The sequence below is a fragment of the Leptonychotes weddellii genome, chromosome 11 (assembly GCF_054177405.1).
Source record: "Leptonychotes weddellii isolate Sample4059 chromosome 11, ASM5417740v2, whole genome shotgun sequence".
Lineage (NCBI taxonomy): Eukaryota > Metazoa > Chordata > Mammalia > Carnivora > Phocidae > Leptonychotes > Leptonychotes weddellii.
Genome location: NC_138379.1, coordinates 31368091 through 31389423, shown reverse-complemented (window position 1 = coordinate 31389423; position 21333 = coordinate 31368091). Strand labels below are relative to the sequence as shown.

The 21333-nt window shown below is 37.9% G+C and overlaps 1 protein-coding gene and 1 long non-coding RNA gene across 2 annotated transcripts in view; one reads left to right on the top strand and one right to left on the bottom strand.

Moving 5' to 3' along the window:
* The window catches only part of LOC115940494 (uncharacterized), a 401485-nt gene that overhangs the window by 9130 nt on the left and 371022 nt on the right, over positions 1-21333 (top strand). The window lies entirely within an intron of this gene.
* CCDC179 (coiled-coil domain containing 179) lies at positions 10472-12457 on the bottom strand. The gene is made up of 3 exons (XM_006727293.3): positions 12413-12457; positions 11581-11625; positions 10472-10753 (listed from the first exon to the last, which is right to left on the bottom strand). The coding sequence occupies exons 1-3, from the start codon at positions 12455-12457 to the stop codon at positions 10634-10636; spliced, it is 210 nt and encodes a 69-aa protein (XP_006727356.3). The 3' UTR covers positions 10472-10633.

Sequence of the window (21333 nt, the reverse complement as noted above, 5' to 3'; positions counted from 1 at the left end):
CTTGGCGGGAAGCCTGCTTCTCCCTCTCCTGCTCCCCCTGCTTGTGTTCCCTCTCTCGCTGTGCCTCTGTCTGTCAAATAAATAAATAAAATCTTAAAAAAAAAAAAAGTTTGATAGGATTCCCCCCTGGGAAGCCATGAGGCCCTGGACTCTTGTTTGTTGGGAAATTCAATTTTTGATTCAATTTCTTTGCTGGTTATGGGTCTCTTCAGGTTTTCTATTCCTGTTTCAGTTTTGGTAGTTTATGTTTCTAGGAATTCATCCATTTCTTCCAGATTGCCTAATTCGTTGGCATATAATTGGTCTTATAATTGTGTTTCTGTGTTGTTGATTGTGATCTCTCTTCTTTCATTCATGATTTTATTTATTTGGGTCCTTTCTTTTTTTGGTAAGTCTGGTTAGGGGTTTTTCAATTTTGTTAATTCTTTCGAAGAAACAGCTCCTACTTCCGTTGATCTGTTCTGTTTTTGTTTTTTTTTTAATTTCTGTATCATTTATTTCTGCTCTAATCTTTATTATTTCCCTTCTCCTGCAGGATTTAGGCTTTATTTGCTGTTCTTTTCCCTTCTGCAGGATTTAGGCTTTATTTGCTGTTCGTTCAGGTGTAAAGTTTCTGTATTTGAGACTTTTCTTGCTTCTTGAAGAAGGCCTGTATGGCTGTGTACTGCTTTGTTAGGACCACCTTTTCTTCATCTCAGAGGTTTTAGACTGTCATATTTTCATTTTCATTTGCCTCCATGTATTTTTTTTTAATTCTTCTTTAATATCCTGGTTAACCCATTCTTTAGTAGGATGGTATTTAACCTCCATGTATTTGCGGTCTTTCCAAATTTTTTCTTGTGATTAACTTCATGTTTCATAGCATTATGGTCTGAAAATATGCATGGTATGACCTCAATCTTTTTGTACAGGTTTAGGCCTGACTTGTGACCCAGTATGTGATCTATTCTTGAGACTGTACCATGTATACTGGAAAAGAATGTGTATTGTGCTGCTTTAGGATGGAATGCTCTGAATATATCTGTGAACTCCATCTGGTCCAGTGTGTCATTCAAAGCCCTGGTTTCCTCATTGATCTTCTGCTTAGATGATCTATCCTTTGCTGTGAATGGGGTGTTAAAATCACCTACTATTATTATATTATTATCAATGAATTTCTTTAAGTTTATTATTAACTAACTTATGTATTTGGCTGCTCCCAAGTTAGGGGCATTTCCCCTATTATTAAAGCATAATTCTAAATTTTTAGATAAGTCATAAATTTAATTGCAAAGGCTTAAAGAGGAGTATATCATTTTTAAAGGTCTGTACATATTATTGTTTGTTGAACAATCTCAACAAACAAATCTCAAATTTACCACAGAAAAGAGAGTGGTAATGAGTTACGGTATTTAATAAAATTCTAGACCCTGTGGCTTGGATGTTAGATGGTTGCACTGCGTTTATTTTGTTGAAATGGCAGAGTATGGCTTTTATTTTTCAAATGAAGTCAAATTACGAAATGCCACTTGATGTTATAAATCCGCATATTTTTGTCTGGCATGATTTCTTCCATACAGACTCCAGCTTTATGTCCACTAGAAGAAATAAAAGTACATAAAGAAAAATAAATTCAATTAAAATGTATATAAGGAAAAATTAATACAAAGTTATAAATTATCTGGGAAAGATCTCAAAGGGAGTAGACTTTCTTACACAAAAAGAATTTCATAAAGAGCTAGAAATGTTATTCTAAATTATTGCAACATCACATTCAGATAGTAGCCAGATATGAAAAGCACTATTATGAAAGAATTCATATCTGGGAATGAATATGATATAAAGTATTTTTTTTTCTTCTCTGAGTCAGATAACAAAAAATATAAGCAGGAAGAATTTGTAGAAACCAAAAATAACAGGTTTGAGAAAGGGTTAAAGTCATTTCTAACCATTATGGATGTGATAGGGATGTTAAACATAGGGGCTTTCTTTTCCCGTCTTATGGTCTGTGGTTGGCCGAGAAAGCATCTTGAATTGAAGTGAGCAGCAGGGACAAATAAGTAAATATAGAAAGGGTATGTATATTAGTATTGGCAGGAATTTAACCATAAAATAATATTCCATGATTATTTAAATATACGTGATTATGATTATTAATAAAATAATTAGGAGACAGTTTTATTATAGAGACTTTAAACAGACAAAAATCAAAATAAAAATACTTTTTCAAACTTTTTATAACGAGGTGCTCTAGCCTAATCATGCATCCTCTGTTCTACTGGGCACAACCCATATATTAAAAATACGTCTATGTATGGACTCATGTTTTTATTTTCATCCCAAACCATTTAAGTTGTACAAATACTGTTGTTATAGCCAAAAATCAATTTAAGAAGAAAGAAAAAGAGAAGAGGGTATTAGTGGGGATGCTGCTTATAACCCAACAATTTGCAAAAGATATAAGAGGAAAAAAGTGAAAGGATAAGTACAGTTTAAAGATGTGTTATTCTGTGTGGTCTGGTTTAAGTGCTAGCCTAATAGTCATTATAACTTTGTAACAAGATTAGAAAAATTGAGAATAAATACTTATGTTCATTTATAATAATTTGATACTATGACATTTTGATCATATGATACAAAATGATAGTCCACAATGATTTGGAAATTAAACCAAACAAAACCAAACCAAATCAAACAAAATTGGTCCTGACCACATTTGAGAAACACTGAGGGTTCAAGCTTAAATATGATATACTATATATCTTGGTCAATATATAGAAAAAAACGCTAGAATAGGGTTTTCACAGTACCTCCTTGCTATTATTACTCTTTGGTGAGTCCTGAGAAGCCCTTTAGCGTAGTGTGTACTTTGGGGCTTTGAGCCCCCTGATGTTCTTTTTGGGTGGAGGGTGTATTTTCTCTTTTACAGGATATTATAACTTTCGTGACTGCCTAATACTGCCAGAGGAGAAATATCTAGATGTTTTGAAGACAATTCTAAGAATCCTTGTAGTAAGGAGAGTAAGTACTAAGTACCAGATTGAACTCGGGCTTCTCATATATCATGCATTTTGTTTTTTATATTCTTATTTATTTGGAGACATTTTACTTGTCTCTAAAAGCTCAAGTGTGTTGGTTGGATAATTGATATAGAACAAGTCTGTAGGCATTTCTATAAAAAAAATCTGGTAGATCAAGAAAAAAAAGGGGGGGAGTGTTTTTAATGGAAAAGTCCTAAATGGTTTGGTGTTGAGGGGCAAGTCATGAGGGAGAAGATTGATGGCATAAGATATCTGAACTTGCAGTGAGATAGAAAAATTAGCCAAACTGATGTGTGGAAATGAATCAAAAGTTAAAGGACTCAGAAGTGGTGGTAATTGCCATACCTTATAGAAGGGTGGTCTCAGGAATCACTGCTTTCTTCTCCCCCATATCCCATATAATTACACTTTACTAAGGGATCACTGTACAGATGTAAAATATGTTGTGCAAACATATTTTAATGCATATCTGAGAGGCCATGATTATGTGGGTGGTATTTCAAACACTAGCATATCTGCAAGGGAAGAACTCTGTAGATATTTAAGACAGTGCAGTAACTCTATAAGCTTGAGGATCCTGAGTTTCTGGGTGGCAATGCATAAGCTCCCTTGACTATGCAGACAAATAGAAAAAAAAAAGCTTAAGGGCTGAACTGTTACTCATAATCTGTATTTACTCCAAAACTAAAGGAAGATGGTGAATTATAGAAGGAGGACCATCACAGCCTGAGAAAAGAGAGTACTTTCATCCACACTAGTGGAACCTCAATTCTCTTCAGAGCAGCAGAGAAGCCAGTTCAGCTTTTCACCACTCTAAACATACTTGCAGCTTGGGGTGGCTAGTGACTCAGTTTTGAGCAAAGAAATATAAGTGGGGGTTTCCAGTCTGACATGTAAAAGAACTTGGAAATCATCAGTCCCATCCTCACAAGAAAAAAGTTGAACAAACTAAAAATCAACAACTCTTCTTAGATCCATCAGAGAATTGAGGTCATGGGACAAATGAGACACAAACAATGCTTCTAGAGCCAATACTGTTCCAACAGGAACACTCAAACCTTAGTGGATGAGTTGCTGAACCTCACTGTGGATTAGCTTCAAAGTTACAAACTTAGGGTGGGGGAGCAGTCTTAGCGAGACCCTCATATTTCCTTGAGTTTTACCTCTAGGAGCCCCACCAGGTCTTCTTGTGATAATCAGGGGGAAAATCTCCTTTTGCTTCCAGCAGTGGGAGGGGAAAAGCAACTATTTTGAAATTCTCCTGAGCTCGCTCTCCTCTTTAATAGGGCATGCCCTCAAAGGAAACTATTTTATCACAACCTAACCAATCTGGGTTTTATTAAACCCTTACTGACCTAGGGAAGGGAAATAGCAAAATCCAGACTCTTCTACATAGCAGAGGGAAATACCCAACTCCAATCCCCTGTAGCTTTCCTGTTTCACTTAAGGGTAAGGGTAGCTAAGTAGTTTTTGGGAAAATCATGTCCTAGGGACACAGGCTCACTAAAAGACTGAGATCTATTCATAGGCCTATAATATGCTTCTGTCCCCCCAACAACTTAACCACCACATTAATAAGGCTCCTCCATAACATCAGGGAAGTTAGCTTAAAGAACTACAAGCCTCAGATCTTATTTAAGAAAGAGGCTCGAGGGGAACTCAAATACTAGAGGAGACACAAAAATAAAGAGTAAATTTTCACCTCTTACACCACAGCTATAGCAAACAGAAAACACAGCCTAAATCCTAGCCAGATAAACAGAAAACCTCACACTAAAGGCTTATCTATCTCAGTTTCTAACTTACTCAATATATCATGTCTGACTCTTAAGGTCAACAAAAGTATAAGACATGCTAAAAAGTAAAAACAAAAACAAAAGAACAGTCTGAAGAGACAAAGCAAGCATCAGATCCAGACTCAGTTATGGTAGAGATTTGGGAATGATCAGACTGGGAATTCAGAGTAATTATCATCAATATGCTAAGGGCTCTAATGGAAAAGTGGGCAAAATGCAAGAATAGATTGATAATGTAAGGAGAAAAGGAAACTCTAAGAATCAAAAACAAATGCTAAAAATCTAAAACATTATAGCATAAATTAAGCATGCCATTGATGGGCTCATAAGTAGATTGACACAGTAGAGAAAAAAGAATCAAAGCTTGACAACCATCTAAACTAAAAACAAAAAGAAAAAAGGATGAGGAAAAAAATGGAATAGAATAATTAATAACTGTGGGACAATTAAAAAGTGTAAGAAATTTTATCAATAATTAAATTCCAAAATAGAAAGCACTAGGCCCAGATCAGTTCACTGGTGAATTCTACCAAACATTTAAAAAGGAAATTATACCAGTTCTCTACAATCTCTTGCAGAAAGTAGAAGCGGAGGGAAAACTTCCTAACTTATTCTGTAAGGCCAGCATTACTTTAATACCCAAACCAAAGACATTACAAGAAAGAAAATGACAGACTACTATCTCTCAAGCATAGATACAAAGATCCTCAACAAAATATTAACAAATTGAATCCAACAATACATATAAAGAAGCATACACCCGATCAAGTGGGATTTAATCCAGATATGCAAGGCTGGCTCAACATCTGAAAATCAATTAATGTAATCCATCACAACAGGCTAAAGAAGAAAAATCATATGATCATACCAATAGAGGTAGAAAAAGCATTTAACAAAATCCAACAGCGATTTATGATACAAAAAAAAAAAAAGCTCTTAGCACAGAATACAGGGGAACTGTCTCAACTTGATAAAAACACATCTACAGGGCATCTACATAATATTTAATGGTGAGTAACTAGATGCTTTCCAGCTAAGATCAGGAACAAGTCAAGGATGTCCTCTTTCACCATTTCTATTCAACATCACACTGGAAGTCCTAGCTAATGCAATATAAAAGAGGAGGAAATAAAAAGTATACAGATTGGAAAGGAATAAATAAAACTGTCATTCACAGATGACTCTATTTGTTTATATAGAAAATCCCAATGAATCAACAATAAGAAGAACAAAAAATTCCTGGAACTATTAGGCAAGTTTGCAGGATATAAGTTTAATATAGAAGAGTCATTTGACTTCCTATGTACTTGTAATGAACAACTGGAATTTGAAGTTAAAAACAGAATACCATTTACATTAATACCAAAAAAAGGAAATACTTAGGTATAAGTCTAACAAAATATGTACAGAGTCTGAATGAGGAAAACTGTAAAACTCTGATGAAAAAAGTCAATGATGATCTAAATAAATGAGAGAAGCCCAATGTTCACTTATAAGAAGACTTAATATTGTTAAGAGGTCAGTTCCTTCCAAATTGATCTGTAGATTCAACACAATTTCAATCATTCCAGCGAGTTACTTTGTGGATTTTGACAAATTGAGTCTAAATTTTATATAGAAAAGCAAAAAGATCCAGTGTGTCTAACACAACATTGAAAGGAAAGAACCAAGATGGAAGACTGACACTACCTGACTTCAAGACTTACAATAAAGTTACAGTAATCAATACAGTGTAGTAATGGTGAAAGAACAGATAAATATTTTATTCAATGGAATAGAATAGACAGCCCAGAAATAGACCTTAACAGTTAGTCAACAAATCTTTGACAAAAGAGCAAAGGCAATACAATAGAGAAAGGAGGACGGTCTTTTCAACAAATGGTGCAAAACAACAGGGACAACATCCACATGCAAAAAAAGAAAAAAATCTAGACACCTTGCACTTTTCAAAAATTAACTCAAAATGTATCATAAACCTAAATATAAAATGCAAAATTGTGCAACTCTTAGATAACACCAGAGAAAAATCTATGTGACCTTGGGAGTGTTTAGATACAACAGCCAAAGGCATGATCCATGAAAGAAATAATAAATTAGACTTCATTAAAATTAAAAACTTCTACTTTGGGAAAGACACTATTAGAAGAATGAAAACAGGCAGCGACCAGGGGAAAATATTTGCAAAAAAGCATATCTTATAAAGAATGGGTATCCAAAATATACAAATGGCTATTAAAACTCAACAGGAAAGTGACCTCAATTAAAAAGTGGGCAAAATATTGAAACAGACACCGTGCCAAAGAAGTTATACAGATAGCAGATAAACATATGAAAATATTATTAATAGTATATGTCAAGAGGGAATTGCAAATTAAAACAATGAGGTATCGCTACACACCTGTCAGAATGGCTAAAGTCCAAAACCCTGATAACATCAAAGTTTAGCAAGGTGGTGGAACAGCCTGAACTCTCATTCATTGCTGGTGGGGATGCAAAATTATACAGCTACTTTGGAAGACAATTTTCCAGTTTCTTATAAAACTCAACATAGTTTTACCATATTATCCAGTAATTGTACTCCTAAATATTTACCCAAATGTGTTGAAAATTTATGTTCATGCAAAAACCTGCACACGAATGTTCATAGCAGCTTTATTCATGATTACCAAAAATTGGAAGCAACCATGGTGTCTTTCAATAGGTGCATGAATAAACTGTGACACATGAACATAATGGAATATTACTTAGTGATAAAAAGAAATGGGTTATCAAGCTGTGAAAAGATATGGGGGAACCTTAAATGCATATTGCTGAGTGAAAGAAGCCAATCTGAAAGGCTACGTACTGTAAGATTCCAACTATATGACATTCTGGAAAAGGCACAACTATAGAGACAGTAAGAAGTTCAGTAATTGAAAAAAAAGGGGGGGGAGGTTTGCCTGGGTGGCTCCGACGGCTAAGGGTCTGCTTTCAGCTCAGGTCCTGATCTCCAGGTCCTGGGATCAAGCCCCAGGGCAGGCTGCCTCCTCAGTGGGGAGAGTCTGCAAGTCCACTTCTCCCTCTGCCCCTCCCCCTGCTTGTACTCTCTCTCTCACTCAAATAAATAAATCTTTAAAAAAAGAAGTTCAGTGATTGCTAGTGGCTTGAGGCAAGTGAGGGAAGGGATGAATAGGTGGAACACAGGATGTTTAGGGCAGTGAAACTATTCTGTATGGTACTGTCATGGTGGATAAAGACATTATGCTTTGTCAAAACTCACAGAATTATACAACTCAAAGAGTAAGTACAACATAACATATAAATATATATATTATCAGCTTTATTGAAGTACACTTGACATACAATAAATTGTGCATATTTAAAGTACACATTTTTAGGGGCGCCTGGGTCAGTTACGTGTCTACCTTTGCCTCAAGTCATGATTTCAGGGTCCTGGGATCAAGGCCTGCGTCATGCTCCCTGCTCAGAGGGGAGCCTGCTTCTCCCTCCCCCCCCTCCCTCAAATAAATAAATAAATAAAATCTTCAAAACAATAAAAATGAAGTGCACATTTTAAAATATTTTGGCACATGTACATCCCTGAGACCATTACCACAACCAAGATTTTACTTATAAATATATTTTATATATATATTTCATATATAAGTATATGAAGGAGGCTCTTTTCCTGATCAAAGGGGAGTTGACTCAGCTGCTGGCATATGCTTTGTGCCCTTTGTTCTATACTGTTTTCTACTGGAATGTAGACACAATGTCTACTATTGTAGCAGCCTTTTTGAGACTGCTATCAAAAAGCAGCCTTTTTGAGACAAAGCCATCAAAAAGAATAAAATCTTGCCATTTGCAACGACGTGCGTGGATGGAGCTAGAGTGTATTATGCTAAGTGAAATAAGTCAGTCAGAGAAAGACATATACCATATGATTTCACCCATGTGGAATTTAAGAAACAAAACAGATAAATGTATGGGAGGGGCTAGATGGGTGATGAGTATTAAAGAGGGCACTTGTGATGAGCACTGGGTGTTGTATGTAAATGATGAATCACTGAATTCTATTCCTGAAAGCAATATTGCACTGTATGTTAACTAAAACTTAAATTTAAAAAAAGATGTGCAAAGAGGGAATAAGCTGTGATTGGTGCAGACTTCTATGATGTTGGAAGTGATCAAGCCTAGGTTGAATAACTATTTGCCAGGAGATTTTATAATTTATTTTCCAGATAATATAATCCAAAAGATTTAAGTAATGACTTTGGGCAGTCAAGATCATATATGGTAAAGCAAAAACTGGAAACCAGAATAATGTGGTTTCTTAATATCTTACTCTTTTCATTAAACCACATCTCCAGGAGACAATTGCAAAGGAGATTTAAATAGGCACTCTCCTCCTCCCCATTCAACACCCAGCCGCATCTTTTTGTGCAGTGCCACCTGGGCCCCTGAGACACAATGGCAAAGGTTAAAGTAAATGGATTTGGCTGTAATGGGTTGCTGGTCATCAGGGCTGCTTTTAACTCTGAAAAACTGGATATTGTCACCATCCATGACCCTTTCATTGATCTCAACTACATGGTCTGCATGTTCCAGTATGATTCCACCCTGACAAATTCAATGGTACAGTCAAGGCTGAGAACTGGAAATGTGTCATCAATGGAAAGCCCATCTCCATCTTGCAGGAGCAAAAGCCCACTGGCATCAAATGGGGTGATGTTCTTGCTGAATCTGTTGTGGAGTGCACTGGTGTCTTCATTACTATGGAGAAGTCTGGTGCTCACTTGAAGGTTTGAGCGAAGAAGGTCATTATCCCTATCCCTTTTGCTAATGCTCCCATGTTTGTGATGGGTGTGAAACATGAGAAGTATGACAACTCCCTGAAGATTATCAGCAATGCCTTGTGCATCACTGGCTGCTTGGCCACTTTGGCTAAGGCCATCCATGACAACTTTGGCATTATGACCATAGTCCATGCCATCACTGCCATCCAGAAGACCGTGGATGAGCTTTTTGGGAAGCTGTAGCATGATGGCTGAGGGGCTGCCCAGAACATCATTCCTGCTTCTATTGGTATCTCCAAGGCTATGGGCAAGGCCGTTCCTGAGCCGAATGGGAAGCTCACTGGCATGGTGTTCCATATCTCCACCCCCAAGGTGTTAGTTATGGATATGATCTGCTGTCTGGAGAAAGCTCCCTGGAGAAGGTAGTGAAGCAGGCATCAGAGGGCCCCCTCAATGGCACTCTGGGCTACACTGACCAGGTTGTCTCCTGCAACTTTAACAGTGACACTCACTCTTCCATCTTTGATGCTGGGGCTGGCATTGCTCTCAATGACCACTTTGTCAAGCTTATTTCCTGGTATGACAATGAATTGGCTACAGCATGTGGGTGGTGGACCTTATGGTCCACATGCCCTCCAAAGAGTAAGAGTCCCCAAACCCAGGGAGAGCACAAGAGGAAGAGAGGAGCCCTCAGCTGCTAGGGAGTCCTTGTCCCAACTCATTCACCCACACACTGAGAATCTCTTGGTCTGACATCTGTCTCAGACTCCCTGAAGAAGAGGAGCTTAGAGAGCCCTACCTTGTCATGTATCATCAATAAAGTACACTTTACCCAGACAAAAAGAGCGAGAGGGAGAAAGAGAGAGAGAAAAAAAGATTTAAATAATAGATGAGAATTTGATTGGAGGAGTTTTAAGGTAATTTCCCAGACCACAATTACACATTTTTCAAAGGAAAGAGAAAAAACAAAATTTAGAGTACTACATAAATTAAAAATGAGATATCTTTTGCATTTAAGGACCTGTTAATTTTAGTGAAGTCTCTATATTATACTTACCAGGAGTCCTGGTTCTGGAAGAGGAGCAGGTCTTGCAAACCGTTTATTAAATTTCCTCTTCTCTTTCCTTAGGTTTTTCATATTCTCAATACGTTTATCTCTGGACTTTTGGAAAATTAAAAGGAAGGAAAACAAATCATACTTTTTATAACATAAAAAGTTAACATGCTTATTATATTTTGGGTCAGTGTCAATAAAAAAATAAACACAATCAGTGGGTATGCTTTACATAGCTACATAAAAGTAGGAAAAATCTTTTTTCAAATATGTGGTTCATAGATGAAGAAAACACACTGGAGCATCTCTAGAGTTTTCGAATGAGACTATTTACTCTTGATTCCCACTTCAACTATGGGATCTAAGGCTCATGGATATATATGTTTACTTTTATTTTAAAAGTAATGTTCATTAAAAACCCCAAAGGAATTTTCTTTGTAGAAATAAGAAAACAAAATTCATGCACATTCTTTAGTTCCTTTAAATGCTACATATGTCAAGCAGTGATTTTTATGTCCCTATTGTATAGCATCTATAAGTAGCAGAGACCTAAGGGCTCAAACTAGAATGCTTTGAAGATAATGGAGTATTAGGGTACAGAGTATATGAATAATAGAAACTTTTATCCACTTCCAGTGGGAGTGCAGTTGGTATAATTGCTTTGAAAACTATGTGGTATTACTTTATAACAATGAAAAAATTGCTTTCTCTATGATCCATCCGTTCTATTCTTATTACACTAAAAAACAAAATATAAAGCATTTAATAATAGTCGCATTATTCTAATAGTAGTCACAAGGTCCCAGAGTCCCATGAAAGATAACACTGAAGTGTCTAGATAATAGAACTTCTATCATATCAGAGACCACCACACATAAAGGAATAAGACAAAGTTACAATTTTGAAATACCCAGAATTATTTATTTAAAAATTACCTGCCTTGCAGTGACGTCTGAAGGATGTTGCCATCTTGGCCCTTCCTATATAATATGTAAAATTAAATTAAAACAAAACAAACCATAAAAAACCATGAGCAAACAAATACTAGTTATTATAATAGGAAGCCTATGCTACTGTTTTTAATTTATGTAATATATGCACATTATCTCAATTGCAGGAGGCAGGATCAGAATGAGAACATTAAGGTAAAAGTCAGGGGGGAGGATGGCAATAGTATGAGAAAAAAGAACCAGGCTTGAACCACATTACAGGGAGCATGTAGAGTACTGAGATTTATCATGAAAAGAAAGGGTATACAAGAAATCAAAAAATTATGTTTCTGCTGGTGTTTGGGGAGATTGAGGAACCCCAGCAAGTGGTATGATTTTCTGAGACACAGGGATCTTGGCTGTTCCCGTAGTTTCTAAATTGTACCTTAAATACCTCCCCCTCCCTTCATTTTGATCCAGTTGTTTAACCCAAAGACCCAGAAGCAGTCTCCTCCCCCATCCTCCCCAAAGTTGAGAAACTTATTCTGCCCCCCCACTTCTGTAAACCCCATCCCACCTCTGGGGCGTATTAATGGGTCAGTCGACAGATGGTTGACTGTGCCTGGCTTCTAGAAGGCGCGTGGTGGGGCTTTTCCTCCTCCTGGGTGGGTCTTGCAGTCCAGGATCTAGTCTGTCTACTTCACCCTGGATTCCCAACCCTCAGCACCCAAACCGCCCGCATTGGCCACGATCGCGAGCGACGGTAATCGCAAGTGTCCCCAGTGCAAGGCCCCGGGCAGGGGTCGCCGAAGCGGCGTTAGGGCCTCGGAGAACTCACGGCGCTGACTTGGATGGCTTCGTCCTCCGTACAGCACAGGCACATGCTGCTTATGCTGCAGAGCCCCCAGGCGCCCCCCGCACGCACTGCGGGACCCGGACCAAGTGATGGAGGGGCACACCCCCCACCGCCCCGGAGCCCCGCCCCGTTCCATCACAATTCTCTTTATCCTCCCCCTTGGGCCCCGCCCTTTCCCTTAGCAGTCTTCCAATCCCGTGCGGAGAGGGTCAAGTTCTTGCGGTCCTGAGCGCAACTGTAGCATTAGGGCTGGCGGGTTGCCACAATTCTAACAGCGCTCTGGCTCCAGCAAGTACAGAATACATTTCCATCGTTACCATCGTCTCTGCCCTCTTTCAGTGGAGCCCCCTTCACTTATTAAGACTTTTCGCGTGATTCCGCGGCCCTTCACTTCAGCCTGTCGTTCAGGGTTCTCGGTTCCATCCCCTCATTGTTCTTCCATCACCGCTGTCGGTTGGATCCATCTATCTCTCTGCCTTCTCCCTGTCAACACCTGGGCTGGGGAAGGGGGTTTGGGGAACTGCCCCAATGACATGTTGTACATGATCTCCAACTTAAACCGGGTCTTCACCACTGCTTCCCACCTCTTCTATGTTTGCCTAGCTCTTTCTTTTTTGTACTCTGCAGCACTCCCTTCAAACTGTCTCTGTTGTAATCTCTGAGCCCACATCTCTTACTCACACACTGAGGATGGCTCACACTTCAGGCGAGCTTATGCTCCACACTGTTGGCTGCATGTGTGTATATGAAGTCATGAACTCCTTACAACAACCCAGGAGAGTAAGAGCATGGTTATTATCGTCGGGAAAATCAGGCATTAGTATGTTAAATATCTTGCCCGAGGTTACACAATTAGAAGGTATTCTGGGACTTAAATCCACAAAGTCTGTTTCCAGGGCCTATGCTCTTTGATCTCTGTGCTCTACCACCAATTGCTTCCAGAAGCCCAGACTGGAGCTACCTCACTCCTTACCACCTCCAAGTCTGTTGCCTTGTTTGTATCCACATTATCCTTTTCTCTGTAATCCTGTTAAATTGAAAAAGTTGTTGCCCCTCTTTTTGTCTGGAATAAATCTGTTCATTTTTGTTCCCATGTCATTTTCCTCCTAGAAGACTCCTCAGAGATCTTGCTCCAGATTATTCCCTCCCCTTGTTAACCTCTCTATATTCTCTGTTTTCTTTAAACAATTAAATAGTGTGTTCAAATCATCCCCTCATTAAACTAATAAACCAAAGCCCTTTGAACAACTAATTTTAACTCTTCCCCATCCCCTGTATTTACAGTAAATAATCAAAAGCCCATGTCCTCTTCCTTATATCCAGTGCAGTGTTTGGCTCACTGCAATCTGCTTCAGTGCTTACTATCCCCATTGGTACTTGTTTCAACGTGGTCACTGGTGATCTTCCTACTAAATTCAATGGACACTTTTTACCATGTGACTTTTGCATAGTGTTAGGAACTGCAGTGAGTTCTTTTGGAAGAGCTAGGCTTAAGAAAATTAAATAATGTTGCCCACCGCTGGTGCTTGAAACCATTGACCACTTCCTTCCTGAAACTCTTCTCTCTGGGAAGAACACAACTTAGAAAAATTATGTAATCTTGCTCATGATCACAACCCAGGAACTGAGTTGAAATCCTGTGCTTTCTCCACTCTCCCATGTTGCCTCAAGAACCTATGTTTTAGATACTTACTATTATATATCTTGCTAGGTCCTGGGAATACAAAGATGAATAAACTGAATTACTGCCCTCAAGGAAAGTCAGATAAAAAAGCAACAATAAAATAATAAAACAGTGTGTTGGGAGTAGTAATAGGACACATGTTGTGCAGAAATGCAGGAGCCTCTAATTCTGTCTAAAGATGAAGCTTCAAGGTAATGCCAGAATCCTTACCAGTGGAGTAGTCAAATTGGCCGCTGATATTGGTTCCATTCTTCTGATTTTCTCATCTACCTTTGCCTTCCCGGAATGATGCTTCCATGGGTGGATTCACCTGTTACCACCCCTAGTTTGTGTAATACCTCTAAAGCAGGTGCTTTAGCTTAAGGACAGAACCTGAAAGTGCATCTGGAAGTGTCTGGGCTGTACTTTAAAGGATGTACAGGAGTTTATCTGGTAGCTAAAGACGGAACAGCCCTGATGGAGGTAGCAAGCATGTCCACGTGGTAGGGGGTAGGGCTTGTGGGTTTGATGAATAAGGAACTATTGTCAAATTGTTATCACTCTTCATTCATCACTTCTCATTGCCTTTCCTCCTCCTTTATCTGCAAAACAGACAAACAAAGCAATCCACCAGGGCTGATGTTGAAAAAAAAAATGATTAGCTGGATTCAGGCACCGTGAGACTGCTCTAACACAGTGTTTCAGTGTTATGTCTGAGGCTTATTAGGAAGCAGGTGGTGGGGCTCACAAAGCGTCCACATTCTGCCTTCACTGCCTTCACTTGAAAACTTTGTGATCCTGGCCTATTAATGATCTTACATCAGCTTCCATTCTCCTTTCTATGTTTATAAAATGGGAATGATAATATCTAACAACATAGGTATTGGTTCAAAAACTCGGGAATTTCCCAGGTGAAATCTGAAACTGACCCCTGTTCATGGGGGCAAGGAGAGACAGAAGAAAGAGGCAGGCCACTCCAAGTTGATAGATGGCAGGTTTAATATGCAAGAAAACTTACATATGAGGCTTGTCTTGGGCATTCAAAGGATGAGTAGATCTCTGCACCTGCCCACTTGAATCTTAGAAGTTTATATAGAGGCCTTACCTGGGTTTAGTTACCTTAAATTAAGTCCATATGATCTCGACAACACCTTACTCTATCAACCTGTGTCCTTGAAGATGGCTCCCACTGGGGAAATAGTAGGCAGAACGTACATTCCAAGGACAAGGGAGGGGGTGAGAAGCCTCTGACATTTTCAGGGTCCAGCTCTTAGGTCAGCTGCAGTCGCATCCTTTCTGTGACCTCCAACAATAGGGTTGTGTATGAGCATTAAGAATAATAGACGTAAGGAATTGGGGAGTTAATTCCTTACTAATTGAGGAATTACTCAATAATTGTAGTTGTAGTTACATTTTACTATAGAATCACCCAGACGGAAAGAACCTTGAATCTCATCCAGTCCAATCTTCCATCTGATACTTGAAGTCCTATCAGTATGTTAGTTTTGTGGCAGATCCTTCTTTTGATTAAATTAATGGATAGGAAATTCAGTGCAATCCATTCAGGGTTTTTTGGCGTCTCTAATTATTGGAACCTGTTACTTCAACCCGCGAGTTCTAGTTCTGTCCTCACGGGCCTCACAAAAGAAACTAATTCTCCTCTATCTGATGATAAGGTTGGGGAAGAGGCTGAGATTGTCAGAATCTACAGGCTTGGAGCAGGGACCCCACAAGTTGGGAAATAGCTCTCTGAGGAGGGGAATATTGCCAGGCTGAACTGCTCAGAGCTGGGGATCAGGGATCTTGTAGGAGGGGGCGCTGTCTGGCAGGTGCTGTAGGATTAAGGACGAGCAATAAAACCAATTCTGGGTGTGTAGGAAAAATAGGAACTGAGAACAGCTGCTGCTGGAGACAAATGCTACCACCAGGTGACGACGTGTTACTTCCGGAGTGACACTGAGAGCAAGGAAACAGGCACGAGTAAGATCCTTCTCCACTCCACTCACCTTCCAGGCTTCCTCCAGCACCCTCACCACCCCCATCCCTGCCATTGGCTAAACCTGCCAGGACTTGAGCTGGCTAAATTTCCAACTTTTTATTTCTAAAGAGAAATAAAATGTTACGAAGTCCCAGCCCTGGCTTTACAAGGTAGAATACGGAAGAGCAGGTTTAGAGCTGGAAGACAACAGCAACCATCATGCCCCAAATCACCCACGGCCCTTCATTTAGACGTGCTCGAGGATGGTTTCAGATCTCCCCACTATCCAGGTTGACAACCCGTATTACCCTACAGTCAGACAATGTCCTGCACCGGGCACAGAGCTCAGCGTGTGATATGACCAGGAGTGAAGGGGCAAGAACATTAACTTCCCAAGTCTGGATAGTACATTTGCATAAACATTGTCTTTGCAAAAATGGATAAAATTTAACTATAAAATAAATTATGAAAACTCCAGAATACTAAATGCAAGCATAGTCAATATTCACTTGTGTCATGTTTGATTGGTATAGAGCTATATTTCTCAAAGTAAACCCCAGAAACTACTGGCATTCCAAAATGTTTATAATTTTATGTGAAAAACACAACGAGTAAATCAACCACCCTTTCCCTTTGTGTAAAAAAAAAAAAAAAGGATACCAAGTTCAAATAAGTTTGGGACATTCTAGGTTAAACAAAGTTAAACACCTATCTTTATTGTCAGACAACTCAGAACCTATAATATGCAAAAGTGATTATGAACTTCTAGAAGGGTATATATTATATGGTGTCTCTCCAATTTACTTACTTCTGGGACCCTCTTTTCAGGTGCCATCTGTAATCTCTCTCATATGGAGAGGCTTCTAGATTAAAGATAGCTGTTATTTCTGAATAAGTATTATTTTATATTACTTTAAGCATGACCTTGTTAGGTCATTAAACTACATTGACAACTCTGGAGATCATTATTTAAATCACAATTTTTTTCACATCCAATTATCTTTCTCATTTTCTGTCTAAGGAATGTGTGCTGATTTTTTAGATCTTAAATGTCTGTTTCATAATGCAAGTCAGATTAGCTATTAGAGTGTTCCCATAATGTAGCTGGTGTTTTTATTCTCTTTCTCTGGGTATTTGATAAATAGATATCCACTGATGAGATCAGTTAAAGCAGCATGGTGCTAATAGACCTGGGTAGATAAATAAGATAGGATTTGTGAAAATGAATAGTCACACATTTTTCCTTAGTCTAAATATTATTTTCCTTCTTTTTTGCAAATGAAAACATTTGAGGTTCATGTCTCTTCAGCTTTTCTTCTGCCATCCCCAGTATTTCAAAACTTGGATATTTAGCAACAGAATTTATTTAAATAAATTTAAATATTTCATTTACATCTTAGGAAAAAATAGCTCATCCTGTTTGTTTGATGTTTCCATAATTAGATTTTATTTTGTAAATTTGTACAAAAACAGTGAAAGTTCTCAAAGAATTAACTTACAGGCTTTTCCCCACAAATGAAACAACTTATGCAGAAATGCAAATGGAATATCAGCATTGGTTTATTTTACCATTACTGACAGATTCTCTGCTTTGTTCATTTTCTGGGTTTCCAAAGGGTCATGGAATCTATTTTTGGGCATTGAGAAACTTTAATTATTTACTTTGATTTGAATGCAACCATTTATCTTTTGATCTGAAACTATTTTACAAAGTAAATGGGACATGTGTGACTAATTTTTGTATTTAGGGTTTCCCTGTGACTTTATTTTTTTTTTTTAATAGAGTTTGAGGGAGCAAATTCTTTTCAAGTCCTAAGAGTCCTTAAACACTGAAAACATTTCTTATGGTTAAAGTCTGTTCCCTTTCCACGATAAAATGCTATTTATCTGTTTAGTAAATAGGATGTGGACAGATTCACTACTCTTTCTTTTGGACCATTCTTTCATTCAACTGGTATCTGTATCCACCGAGTCCCTCTTTTGTTCCAAAGATCTGTGCCTTGTGCTGAAGTTTTTGTACTGAGCAGGCAGATATGAGTCTTTTGTGAATGGGTCCCCTTTAAAAGAATACCAGTGCAGGTCCAACTTCATGGTCGTAGGGTCTGTGCAGATACATAGGGAGTCATGCTTAGAAAGATTAATGCTCTGTTCTTGCTGTCTTAAACCTCTTAATTTTTAAGTAGCTCTGCATTTTTATTTGACACTATGACCTGCAAGTTGCATAAGTGGTCTTGAATCTACCCTCCAAAGTTTGTGAGAAATTATCTATCTACCTGTCTATCACTGCCATGTATGAGTTTTTAACAGATTTTCTTTTTTCTGTGCTTGGGCAATTATATTGTGAAATCTAGGTGATAGACTTTAAATTTGTCTATATAGCAAGTTACATGTTTTTAGATTCAACTTATTCCATCCTGTCAAGAGCATTTTTTGTTCTTCTTTATAGCACAATACCTCCATGTCATGTGCCATGAACCCTGCAATTAACCCTCAGTTAAACTTTCTCCTAAGTTGTTTTGCATCTGATCTGCCTTTCAGCCTCCTTACCTTTGCTAACTCTGCACCTATCATGACTGCCCCCATATAAAGCCAGGTCTTTTTCTCAAAAGTATTCCTCAGAAAAGAGTAAGTCACATTAAGAACCCTTAATGAAGTCTCTGTATTTTAGAGCTCTTTTTCAATTACTTGAGTTTGAAAACAAAGTTTTTCAGAAAAATGTATTAGTTGGGAATGGCCTTAATGAATGCCAGTTATCAAGGTGACCTTAGACTTTGGGTAAATTTCCAGTAACAATGTAACAGGACCAAACTAGAATTTAGAAAGGGATGTATTTTTGAGGCATTGAGATGGGAATGAAAATTAATGTCTTTGAAAACAGCTCAAAAATGGCTCTGGCAACAATTAAGCCAGGGCCATTCAAAATGCATGTAAATAGGTTGAATAAAACTGTTTAATGAAATGTGGGCATGGAAGTAAACAATATTTTTAAACGAACATATTGTTTATATAATGTGGTTTAAAATATGGGTGTGTAAGAAAATTAACAAATATTACAAGTACACGTTTGGCTATTATTGCTACATCTCTAAAAGTTTAAATAGTTGACCAAAACAAAAACAAAAAAACTGGGGTTTACTTGCCCTCCTAAAATGTCTCTTTCTCTTATTTGAAATATTTTATCTTTTTATCAATCCTTTATTATAATTCAAAATATTTGAAAAAGACTGAAATCACAATTTCTTATTAGAAAGAACCCAGTCTTACTATTAGATCATCAGACACACCCTCTCTCTCCCTCCAAAGAATGGTGCTGTTAAAAGATAAACTGAGGCATATTGAAATTTTTAAAAGTTCATTTGAGCAAGAATCAATTCAAATGAGACAGTGGTTAGGAAGGGGTTAGTGGGATGCCAGCTTACAGGAGCAGGAGTAAGGGGAAAGACTTTTTATAGAGAAAATGCAGAAGCAAAGAAAGGAAATTATTTGAATGGTTATAGTGGTTTGTGATTGGTTGTCCTTAGAGTCTTGACGTTGTAAATTTGAGGCATTTACAGGGTTAGATTTTGGGTTGCTTAGGTAGGTCACTATGGCATTAGAGCCCCCTCAGTCTAATGGCCTCCTTGTTTATTTAATTAATTTAACAGAATGTAAAACATTTTCTCATCCCTCAAGTCTATGAGCAGACTTGCCTTTCATTACATTCAGCCAGCCTAGAGAACAATGTAGGAGCCTGCTCTTTATGGCTTCTTCTTTTTTTTTTTAAAGAATTTATTTATTTATTTGACACAGAGAGAGACAGCAAGAGAGGGAACACAAGCAGGGGGAGTGGGAGAGGGAGAAGCAGGCTTCCCGCAGAGCAGGGAGCCGGATGCGGGGCTCGATCCCAGGACACTGGGATCGTGACCTGAGCCGAAGGCAGACGCTTAATGACTGAGCCACCCACGCGCCCCTTTTCGTGGCTTCTTATCTATGCTCTGGTTTATGGAAGTCTAGGTCATAGGATCCTTCGTCCTTGCCTCCATCACCCTGAAAGGCAGATCTTAACACCCAAGAATAGGCTGATCTTCAGTGTTTTCCAAACGCTGCATCAACACAAAAAAGACTTGTCATGCTAATGGTGATCAACTTGCACAGCAAAATTTAAAGGATCTTTTCCCTACTAAGGGAGGTTTTTAGCAGAAAAACCCCTTGTGGCCTAATTTCTCTCTGGAGAAACCTTCCAAAAGTGCTGATATTTTCATGTTTCCTCCTGGAAATGTTATGAATCTAAAGATGACCTATTAGTGGATTATTTAGCTGGATTGGCAGTTAACTCTCTATTGGGAAAAGCAACCCTGAATTTAAGAATCTAACACTAACTTTTAGGCAGTTATCAAGGCAAAGATGAAATGAATGATTTATAGTCATACTTTTTAATGTTGGGTACTTACCTTTTAATCTTAATAGGGCATGACTTAAATGGCTATACTGGATGCATCTTTATTAGATAAATGCATTTCTAGGAATTGTCTATTGAAGGTAACTCAGTGTGAGGGTCAGTGTTGTTCAAGACTCATGATTTGTTATAGGAAGTCATAGCTCCTCATTACTGTCCATTTCCTCTATGTTCACACTGTTTTATTTGAATTTACAGGGACAAAAAAGAAAAGACTCGTTTGAAGACTCTTCTTATTCAATTCTTTTTTTCTTTTTGCAGTCTTTAGTTTATTTAGGTTATACTTATTGGGAAAAAGCACAAGCAATTTTTTTTTTAGAGCAAAGATTAATTAAGAGTTAAGTTTTAGTGGTAAAGAGAGCTCCTCTTACAGTATTTAAAAAGTCTTAAAATTTCAAATGGTGGGGAAAGCTGGATGGAAAGATGAGTATGCTAACACTGTCATCCTGTGTAAGAGGAGATAACTATTCAGGTCACAGAGATAATAAATCTCTTCTTCATATATTCTCTAGTTTTGGCTATCATACAATTTTCTAGACTAAGTTGCCATTTTGAGAATACATGAAAATACATAGTATAGAATTAGAGATTCAAATAGAACACAGACCTATTTGTTAAGCAAGAGAAATGTAATCTTATTTAAGTTATGCTCATCTTTACTGAAGACATAGTTCTTTTAAGATGTCTAATTCCATCTTATCTTAGATCTTTAATTAGTCTACCAAAACTGCCTTGGGTACTTAACATCATAGGAATAAATATGAATTGCTCTTGTAATTCTTTATACAATCACAGGAACATTAAGAGTTGAATCAGTATTTCATAGA

Coding starts and splice junctions, on each gene's coding strand:
- CCDC179 (XM_006727293.3), bottom strand. CDS start 12,457: ATGTGCCTGTGCTGTACGGAGGACGAAGCCATCCAAGTCAGCGCC. Junction 11,626..12,412: donor AAGCCATCCAAGTCAGCGCC/GTGAGTTCTCCG, acceptor CATATTATATAG/GAAGGGCCAAGATGGCAACA. Junction 10,754..11,580: donor CAGACGTCACTGCAAGGCAG/GTAATTTTTAAA, acceptor ATTTTCCAAAAG/TCCAGAGATAAACGTATTGA.